The sequence below is a fragment of the Muscardinus avellanarius genome (assembly GCF_963383645.1).
Source record: "Muscardinus avellanarius genome assembly, chromosome: 4".
NCBI lineage: Eukaryota > Metazoa > Chordata > Mammalia > Rodentia > Gliridae > Muscardinus > Muscardinus avellanarius.
Window position 1 is genome coordinate 107,577,734 of NC_137789.1, and position 15,711 is coordinate 107,593,444.

Sequence of the window (15,711 nt, forward strand, 5' to 3'; positions counted from 1 at the left end):
GAGTTCTTCCTATGACCCTTTATCTCCCTAGCTTCTGCATATTAGGGAGATTATCCGATTTTTTACTTTTTGTGATTGACTAATCTCATGTAGCATAAGTTACTAAGCCAAACATGAGGAAGAGGAGGGAGGGGGAGGAAATAGGGTGGGGATTGGGGAAGGGCTAAATGAGTGGTGTGTGCATGTATGCCTCTACCATCTTGTACCTCATTAAGATGTATGGCTATAATGCGCCAATAAAAATTAAAGTATAATGAAAAAACTTTATAACATAAAAATATTTTATAAATGAATTTATTTTCTTTTTATTTTGTTAACTCTAGTACAGATATATTTCCTTGGTTAAAGTCCATTTAAAATATCATCTATTTTAGCTGGGCATGGTGGTGCACACTTGTAATCCCAGCATTTGGGAGGCTTGAGACAGAAGGATCCGGGTTCACTGCCAGCCTCAGCTACTTAGTAAAGCCCTCTGTAACTTAGTGAGACCCTGTCTCAAAATAAAGAATAAAAAATAGGGCTGGAAGCGTAGCTCAGAGGTAGAAAGAATGCTCCTGGTTTCCATCCCCAGTTCTCTCTCTCTCTCTCTCTCTCTCTCTCTCTCTCTCTCTCTCTCTCTCTCTCTTTCACACACACACACACACACACACTATATATATATATATATATATATATATATATATATATATTTTGGAGGCTGAGACAGGAGGATCGCACAGGTTCAAAGCCAGCCTCAGCTACTTAGTGAGGCTCTCAGCAACTTAGTGAGACCCTGTCTCCAAATAAAATATATAAAATAGGTCTGGGAGTATAGCCCAGAGGTAGAAAGCCTGGGTTCCACCCCCAGTACCACCAAAAAAAAAAAAAAACCATTGAGGATGGTAAAGATGTGTAGGGATGCTTGTATTTTTGCTTCTCATCTATTCTCAAAGTTGAGGTACTGTCACTGATAGTAAGTCACATTTTCTTCTAAATTCCTATTTATATATTTGCTTCTGTTATTATTTTATGTAATTTACATATAGATCTGTGTAGGACATATATGTATTTGGGTTTTGTTAATGAGAATAAAAAAAAGAGTAAGAAAATTTTGAGAAGGGTAAATGGAATAAACACATTTCTCCCTATTTCTCTCACAAAGTATGACTAAAACCCCTTGACATTGTATATATAAGACTTTGAAAAGTAGAAAAATTAAAAAAAAGACTTTGAGAAGTAGAGAAAATAGAGATAAGGTAGACAAATTAGGGATCTTGGAATTCAAGAAAAAAACACAGGGATGAGTTCCCTGGATTTTCTTTTTACCTCTCACGTTCGTCTAGGAAACTAGAACTAGGAACCTAGAGAAGCTGGAAACTTAGAAATGCCAATGGACATAGGCCAAAGAAAGAAAATGTGTGTTTGCTTTACACAAAGAACTAGAAAAGGAACTGACTTAAACACAGAAACATTTTGGACAGTAATTATCCTATTTTAGCCTCAGCTACTTAGTGAGGCCCCTTGCAACTCAGTGAGACCCAGTTTCAACATAAAGAATAAAAAATAGGGCACGGGTTGTAGTTCGTAGGTTGAATACCCCTGGGTTCCGTCCCCAGACCTGCAAAAAAACCAAACCAAACCAAACCAAAACAAAACAAAACAAAACAAAAAAAACGAATAAGCTGGGCGTGATGGTGCACGCTTGTAATCTCAGCATTTGGGAGGCTGAGATGGGAGAATCGTGGTTCGAGGACAGCCTCAGCTAATACTTAGTGAGGCCCTTTGCAACTCAGTGAGACCCTGTTTCAAAATAAAGAATAATAAAAAAAATTGGGCTGGGAGGTAGAATGCCCCCTGGGTTCCATTCCCAGTACCACATACACACCAAAAAAAAAAAAAACAAACAAACAAAAAAACCAACCAAATAAAAAATTGGCTGGGAGTGTAGCTCAGAGGTAGAATGTCCCTGCTTCCATCCTCAGTACTGCCAAAGAACAACCAAAAAAAAAAAAAAAAAAACCCACATATCTTTAAACTATTTTAGTTATTACCTTAAATTCGATAGTGTAGAGGTACTGTGAATTGACTTTTTTGCTGTTACAAACAAGCTGTAATAAACATTCTTTTTTATTTTTCTTTTTTGAAGTATTAAAGATTGAACCTAGGGGTATTCTACCTCTAACGTACTCTTCTATCCCTTTTATTTATTTTTATTGTGAAACAGGGTCTTGCTAAATTACCACATGCTGACCTCAAACTTATGATCCTCCTGTCTTAGATTTTCAAGTACTGGGATTAGAGGCATGAGCCACCACTCCTGGTTTTTAAAAAATTTTAAATTGAGACATATTTGTTCATATTTATGGAGTACATTATGGTAATGATACATGTATACAATATGTAATAATCAAAATGTAATAATTTCTACCCCTTTGTACATTTTATTTTGTGTTGAAAATTTTATACTTCTATCATCTTTTTTTTTTCATTTTTTTTGCAGTACTGGGGTTGGAACTCAGGGGCATTCTATCTCCAAGCTACACCCCCAGCCCTATTATTTCAGTCTTTTTATTTTTTGAAACAGGGTCTCACTGAGTTGCGAAGGGCCTCACTAAGTAGTTGAGGCTGTCTGAGAACCATGATCCTCTGGTCTCTGCCTCCCGAATACTGAGATTACAAGCATGTGCCACCATGCCCACCCTCTTTTTAATTTTTTTTTATTAGTGCATTGTAGTCATACCTCTTAATGGAGTACAAGATGGTAGAGGCATACATGCATACATCACTCATTTAGCCATTCCCCAATTCCTACCCCATTCTCTCCTCACTCCCTCCTTCTCATGTTTGGCTTAGTGATCGACTTTGATGTGTTTGTGAATGTATATCATGTACACTAGGAAATTTTGAAATATATCAGATTGTTTAAATCATTAGCTATACTACTGTGCTATAGAAAAACTAGAACTAATTCCTCCTCTCTCTTTTGGTACCTTGTATTGACTTTCTTTTCATCCTCCCTTCTGCCCTTCCCAGTCTCAAGTGACCACTATTCCATTCCATTTTTCTGAGGTTGACTCATTAGTTTAGGCAAGTGAGTAAGAATATATGGTGCTTATCTTTCTGTGTTAGTTTTTTCACTTAATATAATCACCTCGCTATATTCACGTTGCTGCAGATTGCCTGATTTCATTCAACTACTGTTATTCTTCCAGTTATTTTGTTATTTTGTTTTCCTCTGCCCTCAGTATTGCTTTGATTCTCCTGGGTCTTTGTGGTTCCATATAAATTTTAAGATGTTCTTCTATATTTGTGAAGATGGTCCTTAGTATTTTGATGGGGATTGCATCAGATCTAAAGATTGCTTTGGGTAGTATGATCGTTTTGACAAAATTAATTCTTCTGAAAATGTATATGGAAATCTTTCTTTTTGTCTTCTTTGTAATTTCTTTCATCATGATTTATAATTTTTAGAGACATTTCACTTCCTGGTTAAATTTATTTCTAAATATTTTAATTTGTGTAGCTCTTATGGATGGGACTGCTTTCTTGATTTTTTTCAGTGAGTTCATTATTGGCATATAAAAATGCTAATGCTTTGTATATTGATTTTGTATCCTGTAACTTTCCTAATTTGTTAGGAGAGCCTCACTAAGTAGCTGAGGCTGGCTTCGAACCTGCGCAATCCTCCTGTCTCAGCCTCCCAAGTGTGGGGATTACAGGTATGTGCCACCATGCCCAGCTAAATTCAAAATTTATTAAGAATTAGAAATTAAGACTTCATTTGTGGCCTTATATGTGATCTATACTGGAGAAGTTTTATGTGCTGATGAGACATAAATATGTATTCCTGCTGCAGTTGGATGACATGTTCTGTAAATATTTAATAGTCTGTTGGCTCTATAGTATGGTTCAACTCACATGTTTCTTGATGATTTCCTGTCTGATGTGTCTTTTGAGGAAAGTCAGTTATTGAAGTTCCCTATTATTATTTTAGAATCTGTCCCTTTTGATCGAATAACATTTGCTTTATATATTTGAGTGGTCCCATGTTGGATACTTATAGTTATATCTTCTTGCCAACTTGATTCTCCTATCAATATATAATGAAATTCTTTGTCCCTTTTCACAGCTTTTGATATAAGACCTTCTTTATCTGAGTATAGCTAATCTTGTTTTTGGTTTCCATTCAGGTGATACATATTTTTTGACCTTCACTTTTAGTCCATGTGTATCTATCTACCAGTGAAGTAATTTTCTTGTAGGCAGCATATAGTTGGGTCTTGTTTTTCAGTCATTCAGCCAGTCTGTGTCTTCATATTTACTACTGTTATGAACTTCTTCCAGTCATTGTGTTAAATATATCCTGCTTATTTTATATATTTTTGTTCCTTTCTACTTCTCATTTCTTTTTGTAATTTAATAGCTTTCTGTCATGCTAAGGGTTCTCTTTTCTTTCCCTTTCATGTATTTATTCTTCTAATGAGTTTTGCATATTCATATGTCTTTATTAAGGTAGTTATCATCCTTTCATTTCTAGAGTAGGATTCACTAAGTATTTCTTGGAGGGCTGGTCTGATGGAGATAAATTCTCTGTTTCTGTTTCTCATAGAAATATTTTTTTCTTCATTTTTGAAGGGTAATTATGTTGGATGTATTGTATTTGGTTGGCAATTATTTTATTTGCATATTTTGAATATATTATCCTATTTCTCTTCTGCTGTTTCTGCTATAAATGGACATGCCCATATATGTGACACGAGCCTTTTTCTCTTGCTGTCTTTTAGGATTTTGCCCTGTACTTTTATGTTTTGACTATAATATGTCTTGGTAAGGGTTTATTTTGGTTGAATCCTTTTGGGGTCTTTTGAGCTTTTTATACCTGGGTGTGATATCTCTTTGAAGATTTTGGAAATTTTAAGCTATTGTTTCATGAAATAGGTTTTTGTTGCCTTTCTTCACCTTCTGAATTTCTCATAAGTCAAATATTTGTTTGCTTAGCAGTTACATAGTCTCATAAGTTACATAGTCTTTTCATTCTTTTCATTCTTTGTTTCTTTGTCTTTTTTCTAATGGGTTAATTCAAAATACCTTCCCTCAAATTCAAAACTTAATTCTTTTTAGTCTAGTCTGTTGTGGAAGTGTGTGTGTGTGTGTGTGTGTGTGTGTGTGTGTGTGTGTGTTAAGAATTCATTTGGTTTGTTTCCTTTCATGGTTTCTGTCTCTGACAAATTTCTCATTCACATCTTAAAATTGTTTTTCTCATTTTTTTTGATCTGTATTCTCTTATATCTCACTGCGTTTCCTTAGCACCATTACTTTGAATTCTTTTTCATGCATTTTGTAGATTTCCTTTAAATTGGGATCTGTTCTGGAAAATTATTTTCATCTGGGGGTGTCATGTTTCCATGTTTCTTGTGATCCTGTGTTGATGTTTGTGCATCTTTTCTAATTTTATGAAGTAACTATCATAGGAAAAAATTTCATTTAGATGGGACATAGGATGTTACTTGGGTCCATGTTTGGTTTGGTGATGGGAATTCAAAATGTAGTATATGATTTCTGCATCTTTCATTTGTATCTGCAGTGTCTGTGAATAAAAGTTTGGACCGCAAGGTAATTTGTATGAATTTGCAGTAGAGGTAGGGTTCAAAAGGTAGGTGTCCTCTGGCTTTAGAGTCAAGCCCAGATGGCACTGGGAGTTATGCTGACAACTACCACAGTCCTGGTGGTGTGTGATAAGCACAGATGATGCCAAGGGTTGTGGCACCAGCAGCCACAGTTCTGGAACTCCAGAATAAGATGAGACCTCCCCAGGTAGAAGAACTCATTTTATGACTAAATTCTAACATATTTTAAACAAACATTCAACATATCTACCAGTGTTTAGGTATTTATCAATTTAAATTTTTCCTTTCAGAAAGCTACTTCTGAAGCCCAGTAAGCACAAAATGCACGTTATTTTCCTTCTAATATTTCTAATTGCAGTTTGATTTTTCTGTACAGGGATTTTCTTTTATTATGTTTATGTTCTCCAAAGTTTGTAGCATATAATCCTTACCTTAGGCTGAAGGCTAGAATTTATTTTTTAATGTCAAAAGGTACATCTCCTTGATCTGATAGTAGAATGAGCATTCAAGCCTTTAATAGTAGTAGGAGGTTGACTTTGGAGCCATTCATATCTTAACCAGTAAGTTTACTACTACTATACTAAGCAGTGATAATCTCTTTTTTCTTATAGAGAACACCATGGCAATGCTATGCAGCCCTCTGTCAAGGATAACAGTGGTAGTCATGGCTCTCCTATCAGTGGAAAATTAGAAGGCATCTTCTTCAGCTGCAGCACTGAATTCAATACTGGGAAACCACCCCAGGATTCACCTTATGGAAGATACAGGTTTGAGATTGCAGCAGAAAAACTTTTTAACCCCAATACTAACCTATACTTTGGGGACTTCTACTGTATGTACACTGCTTATCATTATGTGATTCTTGTCATTGCGCCTGTGGGATCACCAGGAGATGAATTTTGTAAGCTGCGCCTTCCTCAACTAAATTCCAAGGATAATAAATTCTTGACATGTACAGAAGAAGATGGGGTGCTGGTTTACCACCATGCCCAGGATGTCATTTTAGAAGTCATTTACACTGACCCTGTGGATCTTTCTCTGGGCACCGTGGCAGAAATCACTGGTCATCAGCTTATGAGTTTGTCTACTGCAAATGCAAAGAAAGATCCCAGCTGCAAAACCTGTAATATCAGTGTTGGACGTTAATGCCCACTTTTCTTATTCTGGTCCCCATTTATTCCCTTAGGAACATTGACCCTCTGTTGTCCATTTCATCATCAGATGCTGTCCACTGAAGCATGCACATGCCGCTATCACCAAAAGCAAACTACCACTTTTCAAATTTCATCCAGAACCATTTTAGTGTTTCCTATTCCCCACCCTTCCCACTACTTTCAGTGATGAAATATTCTAAGTTCTCTCTCTGACACTTTATTTGCCTAGATGCTGCAATGTTTTTATTTTTTTCTTTATGCCAAACATAACAAGACGATTATATAGACCGCTTTAGCAAAATACAAAATAATGGCTTATAAATGGTGTTTAAATATGCGTTCATTTTAATCTACTGAACAGATATTGGGTTAACTCCAAACCGCATGAAAGGGTGTAATTGCAGCATGAGTTAAATCTTGAAGCTTAGAATTGTCAGCACTTCCAGTTTGTTGTTTGACTGTGTTATTTATGTTATTTATATTAGCTAACAGGAAACAACTACTGTATTTCAACATAAATAAATATAATAGAAAAATATTTTATTTGTACTGTTGTATAAAATATTTACAATCATATAGAATATATAGTTACATTTTAATAGCAATTGTATACATGTCACGAAACTATTTCCCTTATCAAAGATGTAATTTGTAAACCTCAAATAGTTGTGTATCTGTCCTGTTACATGTAGATGACTTCAATTAAACAAATTTATGAAGGACATTATTCTGATTCATAAAAGTTATAAAATATCAGGTAAATACAGAGAAAATAATATGCCTCTGAAATAGTATGCCTTTCAAGTTGTCAATATTCTTCCCATCCAAACTATATGAAAATGTGAATTTCTTCGTCATGCTTAAGCATCACAGAAAATAGAAATACAAACATGATTGGTACATGAGAGAAAATGTCAAGATTTACTTGTTTTTACAAAAACAAAAATAATAAATGCTTTTTAATACAAAAGAACAAAACAAGATATGCTAATGTTGATGAACCAATTGAAATACTCTTTCCTAAGGTATAAACCTTTCATTTTGTACAGAATGAATAATTAATGAGAAAAAAATTCACTTTACAAAGTATATACCTTGGAACATTAAGAAAAATGTATATTCCCAATGAAAAAATAGTTATACAATTTTAATTATTGTAAACAAAAAATTAGCAATAATACTATGGTCACATTAGATTATATACTGCAGACACATCTATCCAAAATACCTATTTTAAAATTTTAATACAATATTTTATTTTAATATAAACATCTGTCAGTCATAGACAAAGATAAGTCACGAAGTACATGCTATCAGAATGAACTTTGGTAACCAGAAATATAAAATTGAAGATAACATAAAATGTGCTATTTTAATATAGAAAGAAAAATTAGCAGTGACACATTCTAGTATATTTTAGGATACTGAAAGCCTAACAGACTTAAGGGACAAGGTAGTAGATGTTGTATCATTCAAAAATGATCAGAAATTTCAAATAAATTACTTTCTTTAGCTGTTTTCCTTCCTATTTGAAAAACAGAGTTTCTTTGCCTCTTTTGATTTTTAAAAATTGTACTTTTTTCCCCATACATCAACAGAAACAATCTTTGGACACCAAATAAAATTTCCCCACCAAGTGGCCCCAGATATGTGTTATTTAGATTTGGTAAAATATTAGATGCTTTTTGAAATAATTATATTGACCAAATTTTCTCCTTGGCATGGAAAGAGGCTGACTTTTTTCCTAATTAGATGGTTACCTATTATAGTATTTCCCCCCAACTTAAATCCCTTCTCATATATAATTATACTTCCTATCCCATCTTAAAAACAGCTAATACTACCCTAAAGTGCTTCCATTGTCAGTATGCAAAACTACTTAGTAAGAATGCCAGAGGAAAATATGCTTGACTTTATCGCAGGTAAAAGTATCAGAGATTTCCTGAACCTCAAATAGTTTTCGCCACATCCTGCTTGCTGATGAGGACCTCTAATAGTCTCAGTTTGGCTTTTATGTGCTTGTATTCATAGTACTCATCTGCCATTGGTACCCTGTCTTCCTTTTGTGGACTTCTGAAAAACAAAAATTGCAATCTATTAGCTCATAACAAATCAAGTTATTAAACACCCATTTATAATTCATACAAAAGAAAATAAGGAAGCAGCTCCCACTTGGATTTTGCATTATACCTTCTTTACCTTCCCTTCACCTTTATTCACTCCTTCTTCCATGTTTCTAAATAATAATATGCCCTTTGAGAACTTGAATTGCATAGGGATTTTACAAATATATCTTCTAGTGCTTAGACATATTAACAGTAGGTTAAAACTGAAAATATCTGAGGAAAGCTGGGCATTGTGGTGCATGCTTGTAATCCCAGTACTTGGGAGGCTAAGACAAGAGGATAGCCTCAGCTACTTAGGCCCTCCGCAACTTAGTGAGACCCTCTTTCAAAATACAGATTAACAAACCGGGCGTGGTGGTGCATGCCTTTAATCCCCGCGCTTGGGAGGCTGAGACAGGAGGATCACACAGTTTCAAAGCCAGCCTCAGCTACTTAGGCTCTCAGGAACTTAGTGAGACCCTTTTCAAATAAAATATAAAATAGGTCTGGGAGTATAGCCCAGAGGTAGAAAGCCTCTGAGTTCTACCCCCAGTACCATAAAAAAAAAAAAATAGACTAAAAAATAGGGCTTGGGTTGTAGCTTGGAGGTAGAATGCTCCTGGGTTACATCCCCAATACCACAAAAAAAAAGAAAGAAAACAAAAGAAAAAGAAAATATCTAAAGAGAAAACAAAGGATAGGTCAAAGACATTCCTTTGTCCAGTCATTCTCCCATTACTTGACATTGTCCCCTGCCTGTGCAGAATGTTCACTTTATAATGAAAGTTGTAAAAAAAAAAAGCCACCCTTAAAATACTATAAAAATTTGATTATATAAATAATTTATAAGTTTATGATGATAAGAAAAAGCACCCAATGGTCGTCTTACACGTTTGAAACATTTTCAAGTCGTACTTATATTACTTGACTCTACTAAAGTATAACAGAATCACTGAGATATTCCTTGACTGAAGTAATTTGAGTCTAAATTGCACTAGATCTCTTCACACCAATTCTACTAAGACTAGATATATAGATTTCTATACATATGCAGTCTGCTGCATGTTCTTACTATGTTACCAAGAACATTCAGAGTGTCATATAACTTTTAGCAATACATTTGCATGGTCATTTTATTTCATGGATAGTTAGGCCTTCCCAATGAAATGTCTCAGAAAAATAAGATGACAATCCATATTTCGTAGCCATTCAACTGTATGATTTTAACTGTAACAGTCACTCCTTTTATATTTATATGAACTACTATCACCATAAGAGGGCATACAACCTCCTAGCCAAATATAGTATATCTAAATTAGTTTTTAGACTCAAAGTTATAGTAGAATACTATTGAACATAATTAATCTCCCTGTTGTCAACAGTTATGCCACGTAACACTATAAATCCAGTAGGCAGGAGTGCTAGCACATTGAGAACTTCCAGAATTCTGTAAGGTAGACTCCTGGTTCAAACATAAACATTTTTAGGAATACAAATTATTTAAAGAATATTTGTACATCTTAAAGTTATTAACTCATTTTGCTTTTGCAATGACTATTTAGATTTAAAACACTGGAAACATTACTCCAGATATTTCCCTGAATGATAAATTCCCACAGGATGCCCTTAATTTAAAGAAGCCACAATCAGGATCATTATTGCAAATCACACATTTACTCAAAGCATAACATAGGAGACCATTCAAAGTTACTATTCCAAGAAATATTTTGTAGGGAAAGTTGCACAACTGTTTTGTAAAAGAAAAAGTAAAAAAGGAAACAAATCATCTAAATTTAACATATAACATTTCTCACTAAATTAGCAGCAGAAAGGTAAATAAGTTAGACTTGTAGCAATTCACTGAAAAAGAAGATTTCAGGTAGAAAACCAAGTAGATTCTATATCTGTATTTTCTGAAAGAAAAAGTTTCTCACTTACTAGGTCTACTCCTAGTGAACAGCCCTAGTGAACTGAAAAGGGAAACCTCTCAAGGACAAAGAGGTGAGTAGAACAAGCTTGAATGTTTCAGTGTGTCTTTAGAAAACAGTCTTTCTCAGTCATGCCTGTAATCCCAGTATTTGGGAGTCTGAGACAGGAAGATTGCAGGTTGAAGGTTCAGGGCTACCAGGCAGTAACTTAGCAAGACCCTACTTCAAAGTAAAAAGGCTGGAGATGTAGATCAGAGGTAGAACACCCAGTCCTAAATTGTGTCTGTCCTCCCTTTCTCTCTTTTCTTTACACACACACACACACACACACACACACACACACACACACACACACACACACACTCTTCAGGGTAGCCCTCAGTTTGCTGAACCTGAAAGCAGTTTAGGAAAAGCAACAATTGAAAACCTGACTCTAATGCTTATGTTCTAAAATTCAAATGAAGAGTTTAATCTCATATCTGCTACTTAATAATTTTTTGCCTTTGGGAAAAGTTATACCCTTTATTAAATTTGTTAAGGCTGATATCCCATATGACAGATTCTCAAATGATCTCAGGAGTCAAGACATTTCAGCTTTTAAGGGTGGAAGCTGAGACATAGGATAACTAATTTGTTTCCCTGTTGCTTTCAGCAGATCAGTAACCCTTATCTCATCATCTTGTATGAAATTCTGTTGGAGACACACTAAAAATTAGTGAAAACTAATGGAGTAGATATAATAAGATGGGATGAGACAGAAAAATAGAGGACAAAGGATATAGCTAAACATTTATGGGATGGAAAGAATGGTTGTGAGCTTTTGACCAAATCCTGAAGTCAAATAATTAGGGCAGATTCTGAAGTTTAAAGGCAATATTTCAAGTAAAGGAAAAATTATTATTTAATAAGCAGGGCTTGTATAACTAGAACCCAGGAACAAAGAAGTTATGTGGACTGAAAATCAAATAAATTTTTAAAAGCTTAGATAAGTTTAACAGTTACAATAATGATTTACTATCACAAAGTTAGAGATTTTTAAAACTCATTATTTCTTAAAGATTTATATCATAGTTGACTATTGCAGCCGCCCATAAAACATCCCTAATAATGGCACTATCAGAATGTTGCATTAGGAAAATTCTGGGTCTAATACAGCATGGAAATCAGTTACACCTTATATAATTTCACTGTTTTGCAAAACATTGAAGCTCATTTTGAACAACAGTTATCTAGGAGATTTCAGCTTAAAAGAAATCTCTCTGCTCACACTTACCTTCCTGTTTGTTTAAAAAACTGTTCTTCAAATTCTCGTAGGGCTTTCCGCAGTCTCTTCTTGTCAGCCCTAGTTTCTCGGAGATGGTCAAGAAGTACAGGCCTATATAAGGTAAAATATGTTTGCCATTACTGAGCATTGGTATAACAGAGTGCATGAACAGATTTGTCTTTTCAACAAGAAAAAGAAAAAATTTAAAAAAGTATATTATGATTGCAAAGTGTTCTGATCATAGTTATCTTTTAAATATGGCACATAATATCCTGGCCACAGGAGACAGCATGGAAGCATGGGAAATTACCTGATGGAAACCATGTGGGAAAAGAGAAAGGACAGCCCAGAGTTCACTGAGTTTATGTAAGAAATGGCGAGGGCAATGGGAATACAAGATGAAGGCAGGCAACAGACATTTTGAAGAAATACTCTTCACGATTTGGTGATAGACTGAACATAAGAGACATAAGAGAAAGAGATTTTAAAGAAAATTCTATCCTTAATATAGTACATAGGGAGAATGAAAAAAATCCTTGGGAATGAAACTAAGACTCAGAAGAAAGCCTTAGTTTTGTTGCTCATTTTATTCACTTTATTCTATAGCTAGCATATAGTTTCAGAGAATCTGTGAGCTCTGATATTATATATGATCATATTCTTAAACAGAAAAAAAGGTTCTGTTGATTTTAAAAATGGCTATCTCCCCCACCCCAGCACCAAAAAATTAGAGATGATTTCTTCAGAACATCCCCACCCTCTAAAAATGAAAAAATATTTTCTGCTTCTAAACAGGTTAAAACCACACTTTAAAATTAACCCTGGGTCTTGCTTCATCCCTACATTTGGGCATATATATACTTTCCAAACTACATAATACTTGTTAAAGAAAATCTTATAATCTAGGCCATTGTATACAAGCCAAAAAAAGGCCAAATGATCAAGAATGACAGCTATTGAATAGTGATAGTATTAATGAAAATCCATACAGGTCCTGACTTGAGACATTAAAAGACAAAAAAGAACAACTCAATTTCTTAAGGCCAAGGGGATTCTTAGTCTAGAGAAGCTATTTCATTTAAATGTAATAAGTTAAAAGGCTTTAATAATTATTGACCCAAACAGGATCCTAACTCTTTTGGGTCCAGAATTTTCAAAGGCCAGTTTTGCCCCACACACTGCCAAGGGTTAGAGTGGTGCTGGAACTCTGCTGAGAAAGAGGTATGAATCAATGAATTGAACATTGATGGCATCTTTTCAACTTTACTGGGAGCTGTGGTTTCTCACAGCTTTGTCTTCTAGATGCTCCAGTTAAGAAGATAGATTATGCTTTTAGATTTACCTTCTGCCGGACAGTACTTTTTAGAGATCCTTAACAGCTCTTCTGTTTTTTTTTTTATGTACATATAAGGTACCCCAAGCCAAAAGGAAATTAAAAAGAGACTTCACACTACGGAGTCACACTCACATGGTAGCCTCATGTAAATTGGACATGGAGAGAGCTGGTTGTTTTACTTCTTTCTTTTCTTCTGGCAGCAGGGTCCTAACAGGCTCCATCTCATTCGAGTAGGTGAGGTGGTCACCAACAGGTAGGAGAGAGGCTGGCTCTGGTAAAGAACTTTGTTGGCTTCCCTGTGGACAGTCTTCATCAGAGTCCTCTTCCTCCTGCTTATCACAAGCAGAGTTAAACAAAGAAAAGTCATAAGTGGGGAGGAGAACCATAACATCATGAAAGCCAATAGGTGACTCATGCCTACCAAGAACCAGGATGGAAGCAACCAAGAGCCTTTTATCAGCTGCATTAAAAAACCTACAGAAATCGATGAGCAAAGAGGTAACACCATGCTAAGCTACAGTGTTTGCCAAATTCATCTGAATTTGCTAGGCTGAGAAGGAACAGACACATAGGGTATGATCCGGCCTGGATTGCACTGCCAAGTGGTTCCTCTCTTTCACCTAGACCTGGACTTTAGGATGAGATGGATTACAGACCTCTTGTCATATAGAAATACACAAGTCAGGTCCCAGTGTGTGTCACATTCAGATACAGAGGACATTTATAAAATTATCAAATTCAGTGAAGAGTTCTTTGAATGCCAAAGCAAAGTGGAGTTACTCCATACCCTGTTCTGGCAATCAAAAGGTTTTTTTTTTTTGCAAAGAAATTTGAAAATCATATCCCAATGTATTTATTTATTTTTTGGTTCTGGGGATTGAACCCAGGGGCATTTTACCTCCAAGGTACACCTCGAGCTATTTTTGTTGTTTATTTTTTGAAACAGGGTCTCACTAAGTTATTGAAGCTGGCCTTGAACCTGTGATCCTCCTGTCTTAGTCTCCAAAGTACTGGTGTTACAGGTATGTGCCACCACAGTCAGATGTATTCCAATTTAAATCATGCTTCCTTAGTGGGAAAATTTTAAAGACTCTGAATTATTCTCTTAATGTCATTAAAAACATAAAAGTATAAATATACTCAAATATATTTAAATTTATATTTGCTAACATTTATTCCTTCTTCCATGGATACCTTGAGCAAGTGGCGGTCTTGATACTGATGGAGTAGGATTTGTGATGCTTTTATAGTTTTGTATTCCCACAAATAATTCTTTATTAAAAGTAGCTAACTCAATTTCAGTACTTCTATTTCCTATTGAAATAAATCTACTTCCATCTTATACAGTGTCTTCAAACGGTGCCAATAACAAATGTTTCATTATATAAAGGAATATCCTGCTAATTTTCTTATTAAAGGAGAAAAATTTAGCCAATGCACTCAGATTAGAGAGGCTTTGTTTTGTCTAGTTTTATTATAGATAATGCCAAATTGAGATTCATTGTTTCTTCTCTTCTCCCAAGGAAATGAAAGCAAATATTAGAACTGGCTTCAAACATATAAGTGTACATTCCTGGTAAACAATAGTTATAATTATCAGTCATTGTTAAGTGAAGTATTGAGGCTAGGGAAAGCCACATTTCTACTTTTTAAAATAATAACTTGGTGGTATTAGTGGTATATATGGTCAAGTGTTAACTTTGACACAGTGCTAACCAAACATCTATACAAAGCACTAGTAAAGATCTTAAGTTGATATAATCATCATGACTTACAATTGTTGGGATGAGGGAAGGTGTTGACAGGATTTGCTTGATAATTCTGTATCGGTCATAAAGAGGCTTAATAAGGTTTTTGTCTTGCTTAGTTACCTGAAAAAAACCATGAAATTATTATTCCTTTCTCTGATAAAAGTATGTCAGTATTTAAAGATAGCATATGTAGTTGAAGACATTTTTCTAAAGAAAAATTCCTTAAAAAATGATAGGTTCAAGCCTAGAAAGATGGTTTTTTAAAGCATTTTGAAGGAATCAGAAAAATGTAAATAGTATGAAGCCTCTTCTTTAGTATCTTCATTCTTAAACACAATGAGTGATCAAGATGTATTTTTTTCTGAAACATCTATTTTACCTGGATTTTGAGAATTATATTCACAAACACCAACTGTATGCAAGTCTCTATCACAACATGTGTGGATTATATATTAGTTTATTGGTTAGCTCTGATAAGAAACTAAATTAGTCTCGACAGAACATTTAACTTCTCTGAATTCTCATTTTCCTACCCATACAACAAAGAGGTTGGAGTTAAAAAGTTCC

The 15,711-nt window shown here is 34.7% G+C and overlaps 2 protein-coding genes across 6 annotated transcripts in view; one reads left to right on the forward strand and one right to left on the reverse strand.

The window, feature by feature from the left end:
- PHYHIPL (phytanoyl-CoA 2-hydroxylase interacting protein like) overlaps positions 1–6,752 on the forward strand; it is a gene marked incomplete at both ends in the record, with an annotated part of 49,831 nt that extends 43,079 nt beyond the window's left edge. For both annotated transcript variants that reach the window (XM_080695058.1, XM_080695059.1), the window contains one exon: positions 6,218–6,752. In XM_080695058.1, coding sequence (XP_080551184.1) covers positions 6,218–6,752 — 535 coding nt within the window. The remainder of the gene's footprint in view (positions 1–6,217) is intronic.
- Positions 6,753–8,709: 1,957 nt separating this feature from the next.
- The window catches only part of FAM13C (family with sequence similarity 13 member C), a gene marked incomplete at both ends in the record, with an annotated part of 120,063 nt that continues 113,061 nt past the window's right edge, over positions 8,710–15,711 (reverse strand). For 3 of the 4 annotated variants that reach the window (XM_080693679.1, XM_080693678.1, XM_080693676.1), the window contains 4 exons: positions 8,710–8,833; positions 12,067–12,168; positions 13,526–13,725; positions 15,169–15,264. In XM_080693679.1, the coding sequence (XP_080549805.1) occupies positions 8,710–8,833; positions 12,067–12,168; positions 13,526–13,725; positions 15,169–15,264 (522 nt within the window). The remainder of the gene's footprint in view (positions 8,834–12,066; positions 12,169–13,525; positions 13,726–15,168; positions 15,265–15,711) is intronic. The other variant, XM_080693677.1, reaches the window with a different exon arrangement.